Source organism: Tachypleus tridentatus, chromosome 13, assembly GCF_004210375.1.
Source record: "Tachypleus tridentatus isolate NWPU-2018 chromosome 13, ASM421037v1, whole genome shotgun sequence".
NCBI classification, from domain to species: Eukaryota; Metazoa; Arthropoda; class Merostomata; order Xiphosura; family Limulidae; genus Tachypleus; species Tachypleus tridentatus.
In genome coordinates, this window is record NC_134837.1 from 200,965,963 (window position 1) to 200,993,941 (window position 27,979).

At 34.1% G+C, this 27,979-nt stretch overlaps 2 protein-coding genes across 4 annotated transcripts in view; both read right to left on the reverse strand.

Annotated features, from left to right (window-relative positions):
• Positions 1-27,847, reverse strand: LOC143238137 (uncharacterized). 3 transcript variants are annotated; one of them, XM_076478102.1, is made up of 2 exons: positions 20,165-20,547; positions 1-2,940 (listed from the first exon to the last, which is right to left on the reverse strand). In XM_076478102.1, the coding sequence occupies exons 1-2, from the start codon at positions 20,228-20,230 to the stop codon at positions 1,531-1,533; spliced, it is 1,476 nt and encodes a 491-aa protein (XP_076334217.1). In that variant the 5' UTR covers positions 20,231-20,547; the 3' UTR covers positions 1-1,530. The 3 variants fall into 3 exon arrangements, with proteins under 3 accessions (XP_076334217.1, XP_076334218.1, XP_076334219.1); XM_076478103.1 differs by lacking the exon at positions 20,165-20,547 and adding an exon at positions 27,713-27,847 and having other exon boundaries at positions 1,398-2,940; XM_076478104.1 differs by having other exon boundaries at positions 1,398-2,940; positions 20,146-20,276.
• kel (kelch protein) overlaps positions 27,228-27,979 on the reverse strand; it is a 36,974-nt gene continuing 36,222 nt past the window's right edge. Inside the window, exon 10 of the mRNA XM_076478101.1 lies at positions 27,228-27,947. Within this exon, the coding sequence (XP_076334216.1) occupies positions 27,775-27,947 (173 nt within the window). The 3' untranslated portion in view covers positions 27,228-27,774. The remainder of the gene's footprint in view (positions 27,948-27,979) is intronic.

Consider the following 27,979-nt stretch of genomic DNA (forward strand, 5'->3'; position numbering starts at 1 on the left):
TGGTGTATGATTTTAGACGTCCACACAAACACCATTATACACCTTCGTCCCGTGAGAAAACAAAAAATTATTCAGTGTTTAAAAACATAGCACTAATATTTTCATCTTTGTGAGGAGAACTGAGAAACAAACATTCAAACTCACATTAAATAACGGTTATAATATAACCGTCCAAGAACTGTAATTTCGAGCAATAATTTGTTCCAACTCAACTTGGTCCTTGACTGAGCACCACCTGGGGTAACTTTAATCGTCAACTCGGCTAAGTATGTGATAGAACGCTACCTAACGTAGCTCTAATCACCAGTTCGGCTAGCTCTATAAAAGAATGCCATTTCACGGAGCTTTAATTATCAACTCGAATAGATACATGTAGGAACGCCACCTAACGGAGCTTTATATGATTTTAGCCGTAAACAACGGATTGCTGACATATTTGGATGACATCCACGTCTTAATCCTTGTTCATATCGTGCACTTAAACATGACACATATTGGTCGTCAGGATAAAAATCAACAACAGATATTTCCAATGAGATCTGTGGCAATTCATACTGAGAATGGTTTAAATAAATTTCTAAATCAAATCGAAATAACAAGATTTATAGTCCATTTTATAGATGTGACTTCTAATTTTTGTGCAAATGGTTACAACTAGATAAAGAATGAAAAAATATGAACAGTTGCGAGTTCCTGTATATGCGTTATTTTTGTCAATTAGTATTTAAGTTTTATTTGGTAAGTACAAAGCTACAAAATAAATTATCAGCGCTCTGTCAACCATGGGGAATCGAAAGTTGAAAATCTATAAAAGTATTTTTACATAAAGTTTACAGCACTTCAGTTAGTTTATATTTAACTTAATCATTTATTGACACAAGATGGCTAATATTATCACGTGCTTTTGTTCATAATTTAAGAAAATCATGCTAGCACCCAGTGGCATAGTGGATTCAAACCGCTAAAAACCGGGTTTCGATACCCGTGGAGGCAGGAACGCAGATAGCCCATTGTGTAGCTTAATTCAAAACAATCATATCGTGGTGTTAACATGTAAAGCCTTCAGCAACTGATATGGGTATAAAGAACGTTCGTGAAAATTACACATTATCTCTTAACATATTACCCAATTAGTGACACATATTAAAATATAATTCATTTTAAATTATATCTGCCTAATATATGCTAGAATTTATTTTTTGGTTTCTAACTGGGCATGAAAATTGCTGTTTTAAATCAGTCGTTTTTGTAAGAACGTCCGACAAGGGTGTGGTCCTTGAAGTCCAAAAGGTTAAATTTTCGTCCAAATAAAATAGCAAGATTTATGAAAACCTACAATAAAAAAATGAACTGATGCCATTGCACATATACTGTAGTTTTGTTATTTAACTTCTAAGTATTTACTTGTTCCAAATGGTCACTTGACCACAAAGAAACTCAGAGGAAACTAATTGTTTCATGATAAGGAAATCTGGGATACAAATATTTTGTGTCTAGAATTTGATTGGGATTTTTTTGAAATGCACATGTTCACCTGGAAATAGTGTTCCGATACTTTTCTGAACCTTCTTGAAAAAGACTGTCTTTGTCAAAGTTTTCTTCGAAATTCCCATCCAAAAATGTCTGCAGGATACCTTCCAACATTCTCACCTTTGTTACAGCAGTTTGTAGTTCCAAATTTGTTTCTCTAAGTTTGATAAGTAGCTCCATTTTTTCTTTCCTCAGGTATTCTACATCATTTCGGAATATCTGCTCCATGTTCTGAATGTCTTTATCTTTTGCATTCCTTCGATGAAGTGTCCGATTTAACTTTGCCTTCAAAAGATCATTTTCCATAACATACAACAATAATTGTCTTTGTAACTCTATAACGTTTCTTTCTTTTAAAATACTAGATATTTTCAACCGACTTTCCTCAGTTTTTCTTAAACATGATTTTTTATCGACTTTTGATTTTCCGTCTAACTGAACTTTAGGATGCGAAGCATAACTGGTTATATTACCATCCTGTTGGTTTATGGAAATGTTATCAGTGTTATCCACTTTATTGAAAACAAACTGTTCAGCACATTCAGGAGAGCTACTTGTACGTTGGTCAGTTTCGTCCAATAAATTGTCTATACTTTCTCTTCCTTTCACAAACCTATGAATACATTCCATCCTGTCAAGATTTTTGGGCAATTCAGTTTTAACACTGTTCTCACAAGACAAGATTTCATGATGAACAACTTTATCTTGAGTACAAGAGGTAAGTTCTTGGTGTTTAAAATTCGAAAAACTGTGGCTGAGTCTTGACGAATTGGTTTGTTCTAAAAAGTCAATTCTTTTTCTCAGCATTAGTCCTTTTTGACCAATAACGTCCAAAAGTAGCAATAATTCGTCCCACGGTTCTTCCACATCAGGAAAGTTCACATTTTCATTGGAATGAAGTTGCTGAGAAGGGAACGTGGAAGTTCCTTGAACACTTCTTTGGCTGCTATTCTCTTCGTGATGAGTACTATGAAGAAGGATTGGTAAACTGCCATCCTGTTCGTGCTCTCGGCAATCCGAGTCGAGTCCACTGTCTTGTTTGTTATCGCTCTCAGTTGCTAATAACTTATCATCTTTACTGTCGAGTTCGTTGTTAAAAATCGTGTTGGGTTGGTCAGTAAATAAAGAGTCTGTCAACACTTTGTCGCTCGTATAGTTTCTCTCAGAGTGTTCAAGATGTAACTTAGGACACTTGTCAGAACTCTCCTTCAAAACACTTCCTGAATACGTTTTCTGAAGCCATCTGTAGTTTGAGGAATCACCCCTTGGAAAAGTTGATGGAAGTGAGGAGGTTGTTTTGTTATTTTTGGAAACGTTACAGTTCGAAACGGACAAGCTTCGTACATCCTGGACTGCACATGTAGCATCAACGGACGGCTGCTTGATGTTTGACATCTGATGTTGGAGCTCCTATAAAAACAAGTTAATTTTGATGAGCATAAAAAACAGAGAAAATCAAGAAAGAAAATTCAAATAATTGAGTTTCTTCATTAAATAAATAAATCAAATCTAGCAACTTTTTAAATATGTATGTCTTCAGCTTCTATACAAAACTAACAAAGATGTATTTAAAAGCCCAGTGAAATTTATGTCTTCACTCCACTGCACATAACCAAAAATAAATAAAAAAATTAAAGTCCGTATCATTGCAGTAAATGTGAGAAAATGATTTTAAAAAACCAACACAAACCACGGAATGGCGGAATCGGTAGAAGTTTAGAAGGATTATGAACTGGTAATCAATAATTGTGTTGTGTATCACAAGGTCCAAAATTTGATATACCACTAAACGAGTTATAACCATGTCAGTCAATTCTGCTTTTAATAGTAACTATGTAAACAATAGGTGTTCTTGACCTATTGTCCAGCTGTAGCCAGCAGTTATACAGTAGCGACAAAGTAAAGATGAACGTAGCAACACGTCAAACATAATAATTATAAGTAGCCTAACAACACAGAACTCATGACTCACATCCAACATCTTTCACTTTCAGAAAGACTTGTGAGAAAATAATTGTTTAAATAAAATATAAGTTTTGAATTTCGCTCAAAGCTACTCGAGGGCTATCTGCGCTAGCAGTCCCTAATTTAGCAGTGTAAGACTAGAGGGTTTGTTTCTGAATTTCGCACAAAGCTACTCGAGGGCTATCTGTGCTAAACGTCCCTAATTTAGCAGTGTAAGACTAGAGGAAAGGCAGCTAGTCATCACCACCCACCGCCAACTCTTGGGCTACTCTTTTACCAACGAATAGTGGGATTGACCGCCACATTATAACGCCCTCATGGAGGAAAGGGGAAGCATGTTTAGTGTGACGGAGATTCGAACCCGCGACCTTCGGATTATGATCAAGTGTCTTAACCACCTGGCCATGCTAGGCCTGAAAAGCAAGAGTGCAGTGTTATTCACAACAAATGACTGGGGGTAACAAGGTATACTTATATCCTGAAGTTAAATAAAGAGAGGAATGGAGACCTTTAGAGGGCGAAAATAACATATAATTGGCTGAACATTCCTTTTAAGAAATATGCCAATTAATATTTCACAGTCAACAACCATCGCGTTCTTTAAATTAAAGATAAAAAAGAAAGAAACCAGCCTGTATAGTAATAACTCAGTGCATTCTCGCATGCGTAAGGAAATGACGTAATGGTTGTTCGATGCAACATATACAAAGGTCACGTGCAAACTGAACTTAATACGTTCTTGTAGTTAAATACTGGAAACCGATGTAGAGTGAAGTTAAGTATCTCTTGTTCATGTATTAGTTACAATTATAAGTAGTTGTAATTGTTAACGAATAATTACATATTTAATTAAACGTTGCTGAAGAGAAGTTTTAGACTTTAAACCTAAAACCAAATTTCACATTTCACCTGAAGTACCCCGAATTTTAGCATTTTAGTTTGTAGACTGTTCTTAAAAAATAACTTCAGTCACTAGATGGCGCCTCAATTCAGAAGCCTTTATTTACGTAGATGAAACCTTTGGACTTACGTATTTGCTTGGAGACATTAACACAGTGTTTAATTGTCTCCAGTTCTTCAACTGAAATTTTGAAAGAGGTGGACCTCCCTACTAAGATTCATTATGGCATTTCAGTCAAAATATAAGGAGCGCGAATGGCTTAAATTCTCAAGAGATGAACGCCATTCCGGACCGTCTCTCCCAAATTTAACCCTCATTGTCTCTCAATTTATCATTATTATAATAAGATACAAACAAATAAATATAATTTTATTTTTTTGAACAAGAGCTTCAACATGAATTAACCTTGAGAAAAAATAAAATTATTGGTATTTTCAATGTGAATGGCACCCAATATGACACGTGAGCTTAGTACCTAGGTCAAATAATTCTGAGGTTCAGGCATTGCTATCCCTAATTTAAAACAACTGAACAACTCAGCACGTTACAGCTAAGCCAAACCCGAAACGGTGAATGTATTCAACATAACAGTTTGGGGTGTAATGTAATTGGCATGGTCTGATGGTTAGGGCGCTTGAGTCGTGATCCGAGGGTCGTGAGTTCGAATTCCATCACCGAACATGCTCACCCATTCAGTCGTGGGAATGTTGCGATGTGATGATGAAATCCACTATTTATTGAAAAAGAGTAGCCCAAGCATTGGCGGTGGGTAATATCAACTAACGTCCTTTCTAACCCTTTAAAATTAAGAACAGCTAGTGCACATAACCCTTGAGTAGGTTTGTGCAAAATTCAAGAAACAAACCAAAAGTAGTTTCAATATACAAGTTTTCCATATCAAAGGCGGGCCTGTCATGGCCAAGCGCGTTAAGGCGTTCGACCCGTAATCCGAGGGTCGCGGGTTCGAATCCCAGTTGCACCAAACATGCTCTCCCTTTCACCCGTGGGGGCATTATAATGTGACGACCAATCCCACTATTCGTTGAATTCGTAGTTCGAGCAAGTTAGCTGCTATGTCACGCTTCTGAGTCGTACGTAATAACAGGTTTATTTTCTATTTTGGAGAAGGTTTATGTCTGAGAGGAGATAGGAAGTTTGTATGTTTATTGAGTCAAATTAATGTTAGCATATACTTCACTCCAATGACACTGTTTTCAATAAGCTTTGTTTTCATGTCTAACTCCTTCTTGAAGTCTGCACACAATGAACGTTTCTCTACCATAACTAATCGAAAAAGAGAAATTAATTGTTTTCAATTTTTTTGCATAATCAATTTATTGTGAATTTTATGATCACCTTATGCAAAATAACAGATTCACTATCCAGTTACTTACATCAAAACATATGTCCCCAGTAAACACAGCACCCTGATACACTTTAATGTCTGTTTTGAAGTAATGAAATATAATTAATAATCAGTGATGACGAGAAAACCCACTTGTAGAAAAATATATATATATATATGTAATAACTGCTGGTATGGGTAGAGAAAAAATTTTTTTTATGTAGAGGAGCGAACAATGTTTCGACATTTAGTCATCGTCAGGTTCACAAAGAAAGAAAGAGGTAACTGACCGATAGCTGACCGCATGTTTGAAGGGGGTTGTGTAACTGAGTGTAGTGTGGGAATGTAGAAAGCATGCTTAGATATTTGATTATATTTATTAATATAGGTATAAAGGTGTTCCTTTGTATTGGTTTATTTTGGGCTTCAGTTGTTCTATAAGTAAGCCTTCTTTATATAATTAAACTTCTAAACTATGTGAAACTAAGCAGCCTAGTAAAGAATTAAATGATAATCACACTGCTGTGTAACTTATCATGAAGAAATACCCGTCATAAACAAGGTAACACAAAAATGTGGAATGTTAAAATAACCTATTAAACAAACACAGTGAAGTGTCTGACAAGACTATTCAATCCATAGTGGCTGAATTGGATGAATGATAGTGTCCCCTGGTGAGTTATTGCAGAACTAAACCTGACACCTCTCTAACTGCCAAGTGCTACGTCGTATGTTAAGGCAGAACAACAACCTCAATATTCCCACAAATATCCCACAGAAAACAAGAAGTTTGGAGAAGATTATGGCCTGAACTTTTGACCCCACGACGTTTCAGATTCTGTGTTAAATCCTTTGAATCCTGGCACAACGTTTCTGATTCTGTGTTAAATATTTTAGACTTGACACGACATTTCGAATTGTGTTTTAAATCCTTTTAGCCCTGAAACGAGGTTTCGGGCTTTGAATCCTCTTTCAGTACAAACTTTGGAATGTCTCAAAACTGGAAGAAAGAAGAAGTCCATTTAAACCACACGTAAGTTACACAACAGAAGGCTCACTTGCTAACTGTCCCCTACGTTTTTCAAGCATTTCTATTTCTTCGTCGAAACATAATGTTCACAGTACTGAATTAACTAAGTCATATAATTACAGGCTCGATAATACATTATAATCAACTTAATTTGTTTTTTACATGTGACTAAAACTGTTTTCTAAAGTTTCAAGAAGGTTCTACCCACTAATACTATACCAATCATATCACGTCAATCTTCCCTCCAAGCAAACGCTAATACACAGTTTCTTGTTTTTAAAATATGTTATCATTTTACTCTTTCGAAGCAAGCACTGAATACATCTTTCTTCAGAATAGCCAAAATTCATTATGTCGTTTCAAAAAGTACTTACTTGTAATGTGTTTAAAACATTTTCCAACGAGATACTAACACGTTATCCAGACAAATCAGAGTTGATAATTTCCATAACCAGTCAGATTTTTAATTTAACTATGCCTGGTATATTGACGATTTTGGCCTCCCCTTCCCCCTTACTTATGTAGCTATAAATAAATATCGATATATTTTTATATCATAATCAGTTTCGAGAGGGCGTTACTAGTTATTTACTAACAGAATTTTCATGCTTCTGAGCAAAGAAGAACTTTGGACAATTCATAACCTTTTTACTGGTATGTTGAGAAATGTATTGAAAGATATAATTATTTGACAATTAACACACATCTAACAAAAAACAGATAACAATAATTATTTGACAACTAACACACATTTAACGTAAAACAGACAATACATTTAACTATATAACTATTTGACAATTAACATACATCTGACGTAAAACAGACAATACATTTAACTATATAATTATTTGACAATTCACACGCATCTAACGTAAAACAGGCAATACATTTAACTATATAATTATTTGACAATTAACACACATCTAACGTAAAACAGACAATACATTTAACTATATAACTATTTGACAATTAACACACATCTAACGTACAACAGACAATACATTTAACTATATACTTATTTGACAATTAACACACATCTAACATACAACAGACAATAATTTAACTATATAATCATTTGACAATTAACACACATCTAACGTAAAACAGACAATACATTTAACTATATAACTATTTGACAATTAACACACATTTAACGTACAACAGACAATACATTTAACTATATACTTATTTGACAATTAACACACATCTAACATACAACAGACAATAATTTAACTATATAATCATTTGACAATTCACACGCATCTAACGTAAAACAGACAATACATTTAACTATATAACTATTTGACAATTAACATACATCTGACGTACAACAGACAATACATTTAACTATATAATTATTTGACAATTCACACGCATCTAACGTAAAACAGGCAATACATTTAACTATATAATTATTTGACAATTAACACACATCTAACGTAAAACAGACAATACATTTAACTATATAACTATTTGACAATTAACACACATCTAACGTACAACAGACAATACATTTAACTATATACTTATTTGACAATTAACACACATCTAACATACAACAGACAATAATTTAACTATATAATCATTTGACAATTCACACGCATCTAACGTAAAACAGACAATACGTTTAACTATATGATTATTTGTATCTTTGTCATGTTGCTAAAATTGTTAGACTATTTCTATACATACTCTTATAGAAATATGAACAAACATCTAGTTACGCTCTACGAAACCAAGTTACAAACATATTTCTCTTTTCACCCGTGGAATCGTTATAATATTACGATAAACCCTATTTTTCGTTGGTAACAAACGAAGCCCAAGAGTTGAGGGTGGGTGATGTTTACTAGCTGCCTTCATTCTAGTGTACTAGTTCAAAATTAGGAACGCAAGCCTCGTGTTTTAATATATGTTGTACGTTATGCTTTTGCTATGTTCTCTAAGCCTCGTTTTTTTTATTAACAGTCGATGACTAATTCACCCTCCCTTCCCTCTATAAATTTCAAACCACACCTGATGTTCAAGAATGCGTGAAGCCAAGACATGGTTTCCAAACAAGTCAAGTATTTCTGTCAACATGAGTCATCTGAAGAAAAACTTAACAAACAAAACAAAGTGTATTTAGCCGATAGTAACTGGTGATTTGGTCCTTCAATGCATATCTATTATAGAGAAAACGCATAAGATATCATGCGGCGGTTAACAATCATATCTACAGTTTCCTGATGTAAGTTGCCACCATATTCTTATTCACTACTGTCTTATTTTTTAAAGAATTAACTTTTTTAAATTTAAATTAACAAGCTTGAATATGGAACTATTCAAATTTAGTAAAATACAAACTGTCTTTTACACACTCGAAACATTACTAACAATATAATAATAACAGTTACTTCGCAAAATAAAAAGGTCCGTAGCTGTAATTAATTACAGTTTCAATGTTATGTATATAACATATCCTATTTCAATCTTTGAAAAACCCTTGAATAAAGGCATCGGTCGCATGACTAAATGATGACCGTTGTTATTATTAGTATCAGTCCCTACAGTTTCAGTTCTCCGGTTGTTTTAAATTATTTAATGGACTTAAATTTCTCGATTTTTGTATTAAACTCTTTTTTTGTTCCTCTTCTTGGGACACTTGAGACTAATTTATAAAGGTATGATTATACTTACATTCTATAGCCATGACAGTGTTAAAATTCTACCATGACTTGATATACGCCTCCTTCCCCAATGAACCAGCATTAAGTCTGAGGACTTATAACGCTAAAAACACGGTTTCGATATCCGTGGTGAGCACAACACAAATAGTTCATTATGTAGTGTTGTGTTTAATTACAAACAAAAAGCAGAAGATAATAAATAACAACAAACATTTTGTAAAATAATGTGGGGATGATAGTACCAAAACAAGAACATGGGGATGATACAGCTATACATAGATCAACCTTACACGACTTTCAATATTAAAACTTAATGTTACACTGTAAAATGCATGAGTACAAAATGGTTAAGATGTCGATCAATTCGACCGACCTTGTAGTGACAGCCTGTGCTAGTATGTAATAATTCAGACATGTTTTGATTCGATTTTACTTGTACGTAAGTTCTAGACTCTCATTTACATTACATTGATGCTTACCCTTAGGTGACCATAATATTATGATTAAAAATGCATACTAACAGTCAGAAATATATAACTTTCAACTTAGTTAGTTCCAATGGGGTGACATTTTGTTATGCTTAAAATGTTGACAGCCACTGACTATAGATTTCTGTAAACCAATCTTGACGTCTCAGTCTTATTGATTGTTCCAGAACCCAAACATAGCAAACACAATAATAAAAAAATGTTCATTGTGGTCGATGAAATAATATTTTGATCTGAGTCAGTTTTTTGTTCCCAATTTGTAAAATATCCTTAGATGGAAGAAAGAAATGAATATTATTTTTGAAATCTACATTACTGAATTATGAAAAATCCGTTATTAAAGGCAAAACAACTTTTACGAAGTTTAAATTCGCAGACCTATGTTATTGGCTGTTATTTCGCCCTGTACTTAAAATTTTTAAAATAATGCCATATTTTTGTAAGAAAGTTAACTTCAAGAGGTAACTTTAACTGCATTGTTTACACTAGAATTATGACTTTTTAAATGACTACCACTTGTTACAACTTAGAGATAACATTGTACACTGCCCAGAAACACATCGAGTGGACTTGGGTTTAAACTGATATCAGTTATAAAGTAGTTGTATCGTTATCTCAACTGAAACAAGAAGAAGATAAAAAGTTGGTGAGTTGGTCACTTTTTCGTTTGGTATCTTAGTGATAGTTTGTTTTTAGTAGAGAAACCAGTATCAATGAGTGGCAATCATATTTTAAAGTAAATCTCTTTGTTATTATTGGTTTTTAGGGTGAATGTTTGTGTTATGCCTATTATGTATCTTCCCCATACTTACATATAGTCCAAGGGCTCTGTAATGTCCTGATTTTTAAAGAATGGACATACCAGTGTCCCACTACTTGTTAGATAAAATAACGAACGTTGCTGATTTCCGATTCTGATTGACTGAAAATTATACCATTCGTTTAATACTTGATGTGGAATAAAAACAAGCGGTGAAATGAAATGTTTTGTGAGGGAACACGCACATACGTCGTTTGACGGAACTGTATTTTCAAATACGTTTAAATTGCACACCAGACCGCGTTAATACCATTAATACATATAGTGTTTAATACACATTCTAACGAAGAAATATTTACAATAAGTATAGTGATAATCCTAACTATGAACAGCTGAGCTCCGTGGGACTGTAAATACTTTTACCAATCTCGTGTTTCACTACACCTCCACGTGACACTGACATTAAACAACCAATTGCCGTACATAACAATGTCAACCAACTGACCAGTTTACGTAAAAAATCATTCTATACCTGTAGTCGTGATTTGGAAACAAAGCACACAGTTCGAATGCTATACACCAACAATTATCCACAATGAGCAAAACACTAAACATTAGGGCATCCATTATATCCTAAGTTACAAACACCAACTTCTTGTTGACTGATAATTAGCAACGTAAATCGATGTAAATCAAACACCCGGAGATACGCAGGAGCAAATATCTAACAAATTGTACCTTTTATTATCCTTAAGCAACTGGAACAAATAACCATTCATATAAAGGAATACCCACCAATAGCTTTGTGAGAAGAAAGGGGCGGTGAAAGTTGGAAAACACAGCATTTATTAAAACAAACGAACACATGTTGCAGTGACGGTCGAAGAATCCAGTTAGCGTCGTGTGAAGAAACACTGTGTTTGAAGTTTTTTCATAATTCTTTCGTTCTTTAAACAGTGCACACTTACCAAAACAGTGTGTGGTTTAAATATACACATTTATTTATATTCTTACACTCCGAAACAAAGTTTGAAGCTGCCCAACTGAAACGAGTTCCTGAGAGGAGTTTTGAAACATACAAGTGCACATTAGAAGATAATGGTTTCCGTTTTGTTAAAAATGTTTTGAATTTCGAACAAAGCAACACGAGGGCTATCTGTGCTAGCCGTCCCTAATTTAGGAGTGTAAGTTTAGAGGGAAGGCAGCTAGCCATCACCACACATCGCCAACTCTTCTACCAACGAATAATGGGACTGACAGTTACATAGTAATGCATCCCTGGCTGAAAGGGCAGGATGTTTGGTGAGATGGGGGTTCAAACGCGTGACCCTTCGTGCGTCTTAACCACCTGGCAAAGAAAGTAATAGTGCCACCATCACCTAGTATTCCCAGATGGTTACCCTTCCAAGTACTAACTAGGCCCGACACCGTTGTCAACGGTGATGAGATGAAACTTAGTTGTTTTTTTTCAACGATGGCCATACAAAACATTTTCATATTAAGAATTACAAAAACTTTGTTTTTAAAGTTTTCGAATCTGTTAGATATCGTACACCAGTTAAAACTATTGCTAATTATATAGCTACTGTTATTCAATCAATTACACAGTACTATACCAATATGATGCCTATAAGAGCAGTTAAAAGATCCCCAGCGGTAGTGTGATAAATTAAATCGTAGCTCCCAGGATAGAAATGTCACAAGGCATAGTATAGAAACGAAAGCGAAGATACACCATGTGGCAGAATGAGGTAAAAGTTCATATTTTAGTAGAGGCTGGATGGAAACTGGTAGAGTTTATAATAGAAGGTAAAAAAAACAACAACAAACTTTTTAAAACTGATATTAAATAACTATTTATGTAACAACCAATAGTCTAGTAGACATATTCCCAATAACAAGTGTGAGTGTTACCTCCCGAATGGTAATAAAGATATCGTCAAAAAGTGGCCTTAATGTGGGTGTAAGTGACCAGAATCATTGCTTAAGAGATATAACCACACCCAAACGGTCGATTAGGCTTCAGATAATGAGGTAAACAAAACTGGAAAATGGGTCTCTTTAGAGATGAATCCAGATTAAAATTGTTTGCCAACAATGAACAATAATTTGTTTTCAGTAAGAGAGAAGAACGGCATTACAGTCAATGTAGAAAAATTAGAGTGAAGCCAATGCCACTGCGGACTGGATCTGGACTACTGACGTCCTACTTGGTGACAAATACAAGCATATTATTTCACGAGGAACAAGGCTTGTTGGGCAGGGTTTTATCTTCAACAAATAAAAGATTCTATGAATGCAGCAAATGTGGTGAAGCGATTCCTGGTAAAAGAAGATGACAATAGAACTCTTGCGACCGTGACTAAGCTTATACAAACTTCTAATATGATTACACTGCTGGCCATAATCATAAGGCCAATGAACATAAAGAAAAAATATGCATTTTGCGTTTTTAGACTCAACCACTTATTTGAGTAGAGCTTCGAAAGATGAAAATAAGAAAAGGAAAAATAAAACTTTTTAGGATTTAATAGGGAAAATGTGAACACTATGAAATTAGCCTAAATACTAGCTAGTCAAAAGTTTAAGACCATACTGAAACGAAGCGTTAATCGGTAAACGCGTAACGAAATTTAGTCATTTGTGTTCAAGCATTAGCGTTATCAACATCTCCCACTGGCATCTCCTGTGTTACATTGGGTAAAAACATGGCAAAGGCTAAAAAGTTGACAGAGTTTGAACGTGGCAGAATTGTCGAGCTGCAAAAGCAAAGGTCTCTCTCAACCTGCCATCGCTGGTGAGATTAGGCGTAGTAAAACTGCTGTTGCAAATTTCTTAAAAGATCCTGAGGGATACGGAACGAGAATTTCAAGTGTTCGGCCCAAGAAAATTTCGCCGGCGTTGAGCAGGAGGATTCGACGGATTGTCCGGCAAGACACCAGCCGATCATCGAACCAGATGAAGGCCCTTACGGGCGCAGAATGCAGCTCAAGAACAATAAGACGGCATCTTCGAGAGAAAGGCTTTAAAAACCGTAAATGTCTTCAAAGGCCACGCCTCCTTCCACACCATGAAACAGCTCGGTTAAACTTCGCTAAGAAGCACCAAACATGGGACGTAGAAAAGTGGAAGAAGGTTTTGTTTTCTTATGAGAAAAATTTAAACTGGATGGTCCAGATGGCTTTCAACATTACTGGCACGATAAGGATATCTCACCGGAGACATTTCCCACACGACACAGTGGAAGAGGTTCCATCATGATCTGGGGTGCTTTCTCCTTCCATGGAACAATGGAGCTTCAGGCTTCAGCAGCTGGCTACATTGGCATGTTGGAGAGAGCATCCTTATTGACTGAAGGCCCTCGCTTGTGTGGAAAAGACTGGATCTTTCAGCAGGACAACGCTGCAATCCACAATGCCCGTAGAACAAAGGACATTTTCATGGCGAATAACGGGATTCTTTTAGACCATCCAGCGTGTTTGCCTGGACTGAACCCCATTGAAAATGTCTGGGGGTGGATGGCAAGAGAAGTCTATAGAAATGGACGTCAATTCCAAACAGTGCAAGATCTTCGTAAAGCCATCTTCACCACTTGGAATGACATTCCAGCCAGCCTTCTGCAAACGCTTATATCGACCACGCCAAAGCGAATGTTTGCAGTTATTCGTAATGACGGCCGTGCAACTCACTACTAAGACCTCTTGTTGAGCGTTTCCTACTCTGTTTAGGACTTCTTTTTGGTATAGTCTTAAACTTTTGACCAGCTAGTATTTAGGCTAATTTCATAGTGTTCACATATTCCCTATTAAATCCTAAAAAGTTTTTATTTTTATTTTCCCTTTTCTTATTTTCATCTTTCGAAGCTCTACTCAAACAAGTGGTTGAGTCTAAGAACGCAAAATTCGTATTTTTTCTTTATGTTCATTGGCCTTAAGATTTTGGCCAGCAGTGTATAGCTTTACGTACATTTACAGGAGTTAAGGATGTGAAAAGGTAACCAAACTGGATGAACTGTGAGAAGTTTTACAAGAAAGCTGGAAAAATACTTCCATTCACAAAATAAAAAGGTTATAGTGGTATTAAAACAAAGTATATTAGTCTGTTTAAAGCAAGTACAAAATATTAAAAATATAGAACTTATTCGCTGTTGCATTTTCTGTAATAACTTATTTATATTTAGTATTTGTGGCTCCTGTGTGAGTTTCCATAATTATTTACAATATTTTTCTTTAGTGAACTTTACAGTATTACTAATTTATGTTAGCATTTTGTCACTTATGTTACGTATATTTATACGGGGATATTTATATAAGTTATACGTATTTATTATTGCACAGTATAGTATACCATTTCATAGACATTCACGTTATGGCGAACATTTCTTTCTTTTCCATTCAGTTATCTTCTTATCTATCCTGTGGAAAGTAATGTAAGGAAATCTTAAGAGAGGAAGGGATTTTGTTTCTATTGCGTTATTTGTGGTAAAAGGCACGTGGGTACTCAATCGTTTGAGCATAAAATATTATTAATTTTAGGCTAGACGTATTAATTACCACTTTATTTGTTAATCGTATCTTTAAGGAGATCGATTTACGTCTGAAACACTAAACGGCAGAGTTACTCGACTTGTACTTAAAACCTATCCCAAATCCACCAAGCCAAAACAAGAGAGAATGTCATTATACAAAACACTTTCAATAGCAATACTCAGACAAGTACATCATGAAATACTAATTTTCGAACCTGGATCATTCTATTGCCCACCTGGTAATTAGCCTGAACACAATGTTTTAATTTTCATAATTAAAAGCATGTCCGTTAAAACCATGCTTGCAATTGGAAAAACTTAAATGCCCTTAGCAAAATTTAAGGTCATTTGACTATTTGGTTATAAGTGACCATTAGCTACGTAATTCAGACATTACTTAAGAGGACGGACATGAAAAAGGCAAATCAAATCGTTCTTAGTAAATGAGCAGTCAGTAAAATTGCTCGTGGGCACGAAAACAACGATAACTTTAATGGACAACTTATGACATCATTCAAGCATATCTAATTACGTAGCTCTGGAATAAAGGGCGAAGAATCGCTGATATTCCTCTTTCTAATGATGATCAATGGAAATAGTATAAGATGAAAACTGCAGGTTACCTTCTCTAAACTATTAATTATCCAGCTATATCAACAGTAGAGTTCAACTGGACACTGATATCAGTAACATTAGTTATTGTAAGATAGTTTGGACTCACGACTCAGAGAGAAAAAAGAAAAGAGATCACTACCAAGAAGAAACTCGATAGCTTTGGTTAAACCATTCTTGATGACGTCTTCTTCAAGTTTCAGAAAATGGAAAACTTCAAAGATCTTTAACTAAAACATGAAGAAGAAATAAATAACCTGTAAACTAGTAAAAAGTTATAATTCTACTTATATTCAGGCAAAAAAGCATCCAAAGTAGCCCAAAAAATCTTGGAAACTAGTTTTATGCAATAAACATCTTGGATAAAACTTTTTTCTGCAGGAAGAATTAAACTGAGAAACAAGACCAAATCCAAGATGCTCGACGAAAACAGCAAGTGACAGACTCCTATTAAATAACTGGGAGAAGACACCGGATAAATAAGCTTGTTATGTCCAAAGTAATGTTTATTTTTAAATACCCACAACACATGTACCAAAATTGTCAAATAATGCGAATATTACTGTTCGAAATCGCCCTTTTCAGTCAACACTTTATTTTACGAAATTTAAAAACACAACCCATTCTAACTAAACTATAAATGTTAAGATCTAAGGTTTGTGGTTCAGGTCTCAACACTATATTCAGCAACGAAAACTAGAATATTTTCATTTATCTTAAAAGTTACAATCTTTAGAAAGGTATATTCAGAGATGAATAAATTATCATAGACAAAGTCCTCAATAGAGTGCTTAATTTATTGACACAGTTTATTTCCTGTAAAATACGTGTACATCAACAGAAGACAATATTTAAAGCTACAGTAAATCTCACAGAAACAGGCTAATAGGATGATAGACATTTGATTAGATAAGAAAAACAGCTAACCCAAGTGTATTCTTGTTCACATATTGCATAGCAAGCAACATGACACAACCACCTCAAACTTGAAACTCAACAAGCAGTATGACGTATCCAATTGAAATAACTAACAAACAACATATGTCCATCTGAACTATCAGACGTAGTAAACAAAACGAAGTATCCACTGAAACTGTAAACCTAGTAAACAGCATGAAGTATCCACTTACAAAATCAAACCTAGGAAACAACACAATGTATCTACCTAAACAGTCAAACCTAGTAAATAACACGATATATCTACTTAAACTGTCAAACCTTGTAATTAACACGAAGTAACCTAAAACTGTCAAGCCTAGTGAACAACATGACGTATTTACTTAAAACTGTCAAGCGTAGTAAACAACGACATATTTACTTAAACTGTCAAACCTAGTAAATAACACGACGTATTTAATTAAACTGTCAAACCTAGTAAATTACACAACGTATCCACTTACACTGTCAAACCTGGTAAACAACTCGACATATCTACTTTAACTGAGAAATCTTGTAAATAATTCGATGTATCAACTTAAACTCACAAACCTAGTAAATAACACGACGTTGACACTGGTGTTTCAACTTAGTAACAAAGGGAAGGAAATGTCTTACTCCTGTAGAGCCACCAGTCGGTTCCACCTATTCTTTGGGTATGTGTAATTTTAACGGTTATCGCAAAGTAATTCGAGACACAGGCACGTTAACCCACGTGCTGCTTTAGAAACCGTTTTTCTCTGTTCAACCATTCTTCAAAAGAAAATTAAAATCGTATTTATTTTTGACGCATGTTTGTTTAATGAGAAATTTCTACTAATACAAATTTCTTCAAATCACAGTTTGTGTAATCCAATCAACAAAGTATATTTAAAATAACCTGTTTTGACAGTAGAGTGCGCTCTATATAGATGTCGATTGGAAACCCTTTACGTAACGCGCTGCAAATAACAACAATTACGTATTGTGCAGTTTCCAAGCCTACTTTATGGGTAATTTCCAGAGACACTCTTTGAAAATAATAATAATTTGTGACATAATGCTCAACGACCAACAGAAGATAGTCGTCCATTATCAATTCAGCAAATAACGTTTAATTATTATTTATCTTTTATTTCCCTGTAAACACAATACATGTGGTGTAATGTACACGGTATTCTTTGATATTTTAAAACAAAAAATCAAATTTATTTAACCGAATAAGAACAAACCACAAAACTTGTTATGAATTACTTTTTGCGAGTCATGTTCGTCAGATTGTTTCTTACTGTACATTGTCTTTTCTTTCTTTTTCTGTGAAGTGATGAGAATCAAACATCGCAAGCAACAAATATAAAAATAGCATGATGGTTTATCTTCTGTTTAATTAATCTGATAATTTATATTCTGTTTAAGTAGTCTGGTGGTTTACTTTCTGTTTAATTAGTCCTGATGGTTTATATTCTGTTTAAGTAGTCTGGTCGTTTACTTTCTGTTTAATTAGTCCTGATGATTTATATTCTGTTTAAGTAGTCTGGTGGTTTACTTTCTGTTTAATTAGTCCTGATGGTTTATATTCTCTTTAAGTAGTCTGATGATTTATATTCTTTTTGAGCAATCTGGTGGTTTATTTTCTGTTTCATTAGTCCTGATGGTTTATATTCTGTTTAAGTAGTCTGATGATTTATATTCTTTTTAAGCAATCTAGTGGTTCATTTTCTGTTAAATTAGTCCTGATGGTTTATATTCTGTTTAATTAATCTGATGATTTATATTCTGTTTCATTAGTCCTGATGGTTTATATTCTCTTTAAGTAGTCTAGTGGTTCATTTTCTATTTAATTAGTCTGATAATTTACATCCTGTTTAAGTAGTCTGGTCGTTTATTTTCTGTTTAATTAGTCCTAATGGTTTATTTTCGGTTTAAGCAATCTGATGATTTATATTATGTTCAAGTAGTCCGGTGGTTATATTCTGTTTAATTAGTCGTGATGGTTTATTTTATGTTTAAGTAGCCTGTTTTTTTTTTTTTTTTTGTTTAACTAAGTATTTTTCATTACTGAAATAGATCAGGAAGCAACAACCATTAACTTACGACTGTATGATGTAGCGACCTTTACGATATTGGAACCGGAAATACGCTTTCCTCTTGGCGGAAATAATTATACGCATTCGAAGTTACCTTCCCCAGTGAAAACGGTTTATGCCAAAATAGGTAACACTATTTTCTGTAGCAGTATTTTACTGTTATTTTTAAAGTGTGTAGAAAAATTTCGACGCACAAATGTTACATTATACAATATGATGCGATGTTAATAAACATTATGGTGTGTAATGTTATGATACCAAAGTGGAACAAGATAACTCTGAACCTTTGTTCTGTGTTGAACTCGATCCTGTGACAATATTTTAATAGTTCAGACAAATTAATGTTGTCTCACTACACTTTCAAGCATAAAAAGGCCTAGACATATACCAGTAAAAAAACACTGGGCGAGACGATAAAATCTTCACACCCACGTTCATATATATCGGTTTTAGTGGGCACGTGCTACTTACCACCAGGAGTTTCTGGTGCCTAAAGTTTAAAGATTACCTGAGTACAGAAAGTATGTTCTCTTCTAGAAGGTGGCGTCATCATTTTTCGAGTGACACTGTGCTGTTTTGTATGTTTGTTACAACTTCTGTATTAAATGATTTTTTTAAAACACTTTGCGCGAAATTCAAAACAAACCACCACCCCTTAGCACTGAAGCCAACTTTGTGGTTTCTTGAACAACCATAACTATAAATTATATATTAACTATAATATAACTGTATATATAAACTATAAACCGATATATTACCACAGATATGTAATCCAAGGAATTAAAATGTTTATTTTTAGAATGCCATAAAAGCTATCATCCAAACATCACCTTTCGTACCAAACATTAAAAGGATTATACTAACTTATCTTCTTAGAACATATAATAATAAAGGTAAATTTAATGTAAAGTCTTCTATAGAAAGGTACAGCACTTTGAGAGTGAAGAGTTTAAAGTAGGTTTAGTTTCAACTTTTAGAACTAACGTAGAATATTTATAATGAATGAACAAGGCTACTTACTCAGATAAGAAATACGGAAAACTAGGTCGTCCACTAACGAACGATATTAACTTAAGAACACGGTATTTTTAAATTTATTTTTACTGGAATGTCGTGACTTTTCCTCTAGGCCTATTTATATGACATGAGTCGCAACAATACTTTCACAACAGCGATCAGGGTTTCGAATCGGAACAAAAACAGCAACTTTAATTGGTAGCAGTGGCATTAACTATCTTTTTATGCAACAATTTAAACGTGCAGTCAAATTTTAGGTTGAGAAAAAAAAACATGTTACTGAAGAAAATATATTTACCTAAAGAAAGTAAAATTACCTTAATAGCGACCATAGACTTGGCCTGTTCTTTAATAAGAAAATACAGGGCTCCAGAAATCGACATTACAGCTTCAAACTGAACAATACATTCACTATTCAGTGTTTCCCAGGTAACCTCGTGGCAAAAGCAGACGGGACAAAAAAGTGTAGAAATTCGTACAGCGAACGGAATAAGACATTGAATCTAAAGCACAGCAAACATCTGTAGATAAGACAACAAAATCAACTGTCACAAATGCAAACCGAAGTTCACGAAGGACTCGAACGGACGCACTAAACGGAAAATGTGGGATAACCCGGTTCTGGCCACTTTTTCGACAACAGGAAACAGAGCACAGAGAAAGTGCAACAGTCCGGAACGACGGTGACGTCCTGTAGGAGAAGGGGAGACGGAAGGACAACTATAAAGGGTGCTTTGGGCGTACACCGAAAACCTGAACTACACATTACTAGCTCACATTCGTGACACAATTTTACTGGAAATAATAATAGCAGTATAAGAATTGACTATGGAAAGTGTGCTTTCAGTGTTGGCGTAACGTACAACAATAAGTGTTTTTATTATGGAGACTGTTGTGAGATAACATCAAGCTTCGTCTAAAAGTCCTCGTCTGTGGTCTTTACAACACTGACCAACACAGAGAATATCCCAGAGGAAAAACAAGAAGGTCATAGGCTTCAGACTTTTACAGTTATCACACAACTGGATATAGAAACTCTTACAACGAATCCCCTTTTCACAGTATTGTTTCTTTCAGATCAAAGCCACATTAGGTCATCAGCCACTTCTACCAATGAGAAACGAACCCCAGATTTTAGCTTTGTAAGTACTCAGACTCAATGCTAAGCCAACCAAATACTGTTTATGTTGTTCTGAGCTAACAGGAAACATGCTACCTGTTTATGTGTTAAAGAATATGCAAGAGCAATAAACATGTTTCAACTTGAGTTTCTAATACGTTTGCTGTGTAACATTCTGAAATTTTGTTCATTGTAATTATGTTAACAAGTGAACAAACACGAATCATTATGAGAAACTTTGCAAGAAGGGATGTTACAAAGTCGTTTCGTTGTTAACAAGTGTATGAACAGAGATGAATAAGTAAAAGTTTGAAAGTAGCGAGTATTTACATATCAACATTTCTGGTTTTTAGTTTTAAAGGAACTTGTAGATAAATCCCCTGTTAGCGGCCAAGTAACTTGTAGAAAGAATCTATCTTAGCACCAAATATCTTATAAAAAGATTCTATCATAGTGGCCAAATATCCTGTAAAAAGAGCCTACCACAGTGGCCAAATATCCTGTAAAAAGAGCTTGCCATTGTGGCCAAATTTGGAGGCTAATTGATTAAAATGTCAGAAATGTATATATTCTGTTGGATTTCCACTAGTACATATAATAATTATTCCTTGAAATACATCTAAAACCACTTTTATTGGTACTTATTAAGTTTTTCTAATTTCAATAATAGATAATTCACTGTGATTTACTTGGACAGTAAAAGGCAGTGAATCTTTTCTCATTACATTTAGTAATGTACACTCAGGTACATGAGATCTGTATCTAGCAGATACTAATGCATAGTGATAACGTTTAAAGATTATCATGGTAGTACCTGACACTTCCTCACCTCTTGTGAGTTGTTTGTTTTTATTTGGGGAATGCATGGAGGTAACACATGGTGATAACGTTTATAGATTACCATGGTAGTTTACCTGACACTTCCTTGCCTCTTGTAAGTCATTCGTTTTTATTCGGGCCAGGCATGGCCCCGAGATCACAGGCTGGATCATGAATCCCAAGACCCAAAGTTCACATCCAGTTGCTGCAAACTGCACCCAGTACTTTGGTATCATGTGTGCACTATAAAAGTAGCAGTCTTAGTCCCACTCTTCAATTAGAGTTGATGATGGATGTTTTCATCAGTTCAAAATTAGAGAAAGATGATGTAGATGAACCTTGTATATTTTTGCAGGAATATTTAAAAAACAATAACTTTTTCTTCTGGTTAAGGAATTATTCCACAAATTTTCTCAAACCAAAATCTGTTATTATTTACCACAAAACACCTGTAGTAAGTCTTATTTTACTTTCACACTGTTTTCATTAAATAAAATGTAAATGTTTAAAGGTCACTATATGAACAGTCATGCTCATCCTTTAACTATGGGAGAGTTATAATATAATGGCCAATCCCACTATTCATTGGTAAAATAGAAGTCCAAGAGTTGGTGATGGATGTTGCCTCCTCTGTTGGATAGGGGTAGATAGATACCTTTAGTAGCTGTGACAGAAAAAAAACCAGAAAAGCTGGTCTTTCTTGACCACTAATAACCCTACATAAATGTATATTGTTGTATTTTGTTACAGTGCTTGTTATGTAGATATCAAAATGACAGAATCTAGGTAATACAATCAAAATTTGAATCAGTCAAATATACTGAATTCCATCTAAAACAAATCCAGCTACTGGACTGAAAAGCGTTTTCACTGATGTGGTTAATGGCACTAAAACTCTATCATCATGAATGACTGTGTGACCCAGTTTGGACTGATTGTAAACTTAATGCTTGAAATTGACTAGCCTGCAGTCAAAAGTCAATTCCTATATAAAGTAAAGAGTTATTAAAAGTTTCTTTAACATAAATTTATAGTTGGATCAAAACTGCTTTCACAAGACAAGTTTAACAGTTGAACTAGTTAAAAAGGTGAAACAATTCCCCAACTGACTTAGATAATTCCTTTGATGACCATGATAGTTTTAGTTCCTCAGCTAAAATACATCCCCAACTGGCTAAAGACACCTCTCCAATAGATTAAATACTTCTTCAGGTTTTTTATCCTAGCTGACCAAAATACCTTCTAAAGTATCTTGAAGAAACCAATTTTTTGAAAAGTTCTGAATGAAATTATGGAGACTGGTAAGTTTGAACTACTGACCAGAGGGAAGATAAACACTCACAAGTATCCTAGTATATGCCCAGTATCCACATAAAGAGACTGACTCTCACTCATATTACACACCTAGAACTCATCAGAGCCAACATGCACCTTACTAAATGAGAAACAACATAAAGAAATACACATCAGTTGAAGTGAAGCTGTAGAAATGCTTCAAAAACAGTATGAACACTAGAAAAACCTTGCAACATGATAACACAGAGAGCAAGAATATATAAAAAGTACAGTAATCAGAAAGCTGGTACAGGAAATTTAAGAATAAACCTCCAGTTCAGGACATGTGTCATCTTGGTTTTTTTCACCATTCCTTTCTTCTTTGGGGACTAAAGTGAAATGAAGAGTGATAGATTAAAAGGGTTTCATAGCTTTGCCTGCCAGAACAAGCCTTCAGTAAAGATAAGCAAGGTTGTTGTTTAGGGCCACTCACTAGAGGGGTCTTGCACAGTTATCTTTATTTGAATTTTTAAAGACGAGTCAAAAAACATACATTTAACCTGTTAAGAAACTTACCACATCAATATCTTGTACAGCTTCTGTTATCAAAAGTAATTTCATGGACAGATAGGTTAGTTTTACAATGAAATATGCACAGTAATTCTCTACAAATGATGTTTATATATGTAATAATATATACATATGCTTGTCTTCCCTTAAATTAAAGGGAGATTAAAACATCATTTGCTAATGCTGCATGGACTACCCACTAACAAATCTGATGTTTCATTGCACTTAGAGATTCAACACACAATAGGATAGAATAAGTTGTTGCTGCTACTTTTGTTTCACATATAATTTGTAATATGCTAGAGAGAAGAGAGCTTGTCAACAACAGCTACTTCCAGCTCATGGGCTACTCTAATCAAATAGAGGGATTACACTGTCACTCTTATAATACACCAAGGACATGAAAGAGCATGAAGTTTTTTTTAAAAATCACAAGATGTGAGCCACAGACTCTCAGATCTATAGTCTGATATACTAATCACTATGATGCCACACCTTACACCCAATCAGAATACCCTACAGTCTTTTAAGACAACACCCTTCTAGTGTAACTGACTTTAATTACATTTCATCATAAACATTAATTAATTATTAAATATGAAACTGTTCAAAACAAGTGAGAAGTTCCACTTTTGCTTCAGTAAGAGAAAGATAAGAGAATGTTTCCATTTCAGGTTCAGAATATATTTGAACATATACCTGAATTTTGAGTAGTTGCTAAAATTTAAAAACTGATCATAACTTACAATTATTACTACCTTTAAATAGTTCTCATTTACTTATAATAAATTTGTCCTTGGTATTTATAAGCTGACAACCCTTGCCAATTTTTTTCTTACTGGATTTTCCTTTAAAAATGTGTGATACCAATGTTTGCATTCAGTAATTATAAACATTGCCACAAGCATACAATACAATCTAGGTTTATTATCATGGTAACAAGTCTTCCATTATATTTCTACAGGCATCTTTTTAACACTGTATTTGTAAACTATACAGTTATACCAGATCTGAAAGAATTACACTAAGCAGATATAAACTGAAGCTTGGCAGGATTTCCAATTTATCAAAAACAATTCCCAATTCAATGATTTATCTAATAAAATCTGCACCATATGTTCAGATTACAGTCTGAAGGTGTTATAACACTGACATATAACACACAAACAGTATTAATGAATAACTATCAACATTCTACACTAAGAACTGAGCTGTCTGTACACAGCATGACCAAAGACCATACATAACTGTGTGAAAAAAGCCTAGACACTGTTTTCATTTGGTATTGTTAATATTATTGTACAATTAATACAACTCTTACACACACACACACACACACACACATAGATATATATATATAATATATACACACATAAAAGAATTAAATTACATAAGAAACCATATTCGTATTTCTCTTGAAAGCCTGATTGTGAACATATTTCTTTAAATCACAAAGCTCCAAATTTCAGATCTCATATAATTTTCTTTACCTTATATCTGCACACTTTCTAAGTAAAAACACAAGAAAGGTGTAAAAGGAAACAAGAAAATCTACAGTTACGTGCATACTATGGGTTCCAATATTCTAAACATATATATCCAAACTCAGATTCTAAATGTAACACTAGTGTCATAAAAAAGATAGTATGTAACACACAGTTCATTAACACACTTTACATACATTTACCATGCACACACTTCAGTATGTCTGTGTATATTCAATAACATTACGTCTTGGTAGAGATGATCTTACATCAGGCTGAACTGAACCTAACTAACATCGTTAACCTTATACCTTCCAAAATACAATAAGGTGAAAAGTTGTACAACTTGTACACATAAATAAATCACAAAACACAAACTCACTTGGTGGTGGACTATATGACAAACAGTAATGATAAAACTCCATTTATGTTTGTATACATATTCATGTTTGTGTATACATTGATGTTTGTCTACATAACCATGTGTCTGAATACATCCATGTTTGCATACACAACTATGTGTTAGTATACATCCATGTTTGTGTGCACAACCATGTGTGAGTATACATCCGTTTGTGACAAAACCATGTGTGCATACATCCATGTTTGTCTACAAAATCGTGTGTGAGTATACATCCATCACATGTCAAGATGACACAGAATACAAATATCCCAAAATTTCTAGTTTTTCCCCAAATAAACATTTTACAGTTTTCCTGTGAACAGTAAAACTAGATATTTTACAATGTTTATATGAGAGGCTTGCAGTCTGTAGCCTCAAGTCAACTACACACAAAAGTTAAGTTTTTGGATGAAACTCTAAGGCTAAACAGATTTTATCACATTCTTCACTACGTGATTCCTTTCTATATCCTCCTAATTATTATCCTGTTTCTATATCATCCTAGATATTATCGTGTTTCTCTACCCTTCTAGATATTATGCTGTGTTTCTGTATCCTCCTCTACATTATCCTGTTTCTATATCCTCCTAGATAATCCTGTTTCTATATCCTCCTAGATATTATCCTGTTTCTATACCCTCCTAAATATTATGCTGTTTCTTTTTCTTCCTAGATGTTATCCTGTTTCTATATCCTCCTAGATATTATTCTATGATAAGATACAAGTACTAATTTTAGCTTTAACAAGTCTTTATCGGTAAAAGTAAATTAACACGATTTTAAACTCTGTCACAGAAATGGTGCAGAGCAACGTCTGTTTCTTCAATGAGAGATACAACATGCTACAAATATATTTGTTTTTATGATGAAGTAAGAAACATTTAGACTAACAACCTAAAGTAAAAGCAGTACCACTCAGTTCACTCATTCTCAAACAGTATCTCACAGCTTTTTTCTTGTTGTAAAAACAACAACAATTCCATTACTCCTGGATAAACACTGCTAGAAATCTTTGCATTGCAATTCAAATATCCTACTAAATATGTCACTGTCTTTGCACGTGCTCAAATTTTGGTTTTTTTTATAACAATGTTGTAATACAACTGAATAATTAAGTACCTTACTCAATAATAAGTATTCTGTGTTTGTTGAAAGTCACTATACCATTAACAGACAGTACTACCACTGGAAACTTGAACTTAAGTGGTGTTAGACAACTTTGTACTACTCTGTAAATTACATCATGATTTCCACGTGGCAAAATTTTTCAGAAATTAAAATCACTAAAACTTAAAAATATCAACTCCTAGAGAATTAAACAGCTTCTCAATGTTTTCAGATTCACTTTCAAAAACTTAGTTTTATATAAACAACAGTAATTTGCTTTTAATGCTAACGTATATAAAAAATCAAAGATCAAGTCCCTCACACACCACTTCCAAACTCTGGTTTAAATGGCACAACCAAATAAGCATGATGTCACATTTTTCATGGAATGGGTGCTGGACCATCAAAGGATAACTCTGCCAGATAACAGCTACCAAACAATACAACGGCATGATGGGGGCCAACCTCAAACTCACAATCATTTAAGTGAAGCCACAGAGCCATGCTGCTCCCAACAATATATATGTATATATATGCATGCAGACAGACACACACACATATATATATACTGACTCAACTGTTACTGAAACAGTTTACCACAATTTCCACAAAAGTTGTTTTAATACTTCTGTTAATATTATCTATGCAGATACATACATAAATACATATATCACAGAGAGACATTTACTCTTTGTTATGTTTTCATATGGTGATTTTTGTTCAATCTTATTTTCTCTACAACCAGTGATAAACAACTAACAAGTAACACAAAGTATAGCCCTAATGGTTGCAACAATCAGTTAACATCTGAAAACAAACTAATTTCAGATTACTCAAATATAACAAGTAACAAAAAGAAATTTTTTTGTAATATATTTAGTGAAAAACTTGATTTAATTACAATTTTCAAACTTTTTTTTCTGCAGTGGGAAAAGTCAAATTATACACATTTCTCACCAAACAGAACGTCATGTTTCAAGTCATTCATTCACTTTGAACAACCTGAATACAAAAAACAATGCAGTTAGGATATTTTTCTGCATAATTTAAGTTTCTGTTAGGTAGGTTTTAACCAGCTAAAACTTACCATCTGTTTACTGGTTTTTAAGAATCATCATCTTTTAACACAAGTCTAGAAAACACCACTAGTCACATGGGTTTATCAATAATAGCCACTCCAGCATAGCTGCGTCCTATTGTCATGAATGCAGGGAGCATCGACCACGAATCGAGCTTCGGATTGTAGAATTCAACAGAAGCAAGATTAGAGGATCCATCATCTCCCCCGACTACATACAACAGACCATCCATGGCTATAACTCCTGAAAGTAAGTAAATAAATCTGTTAACTTAA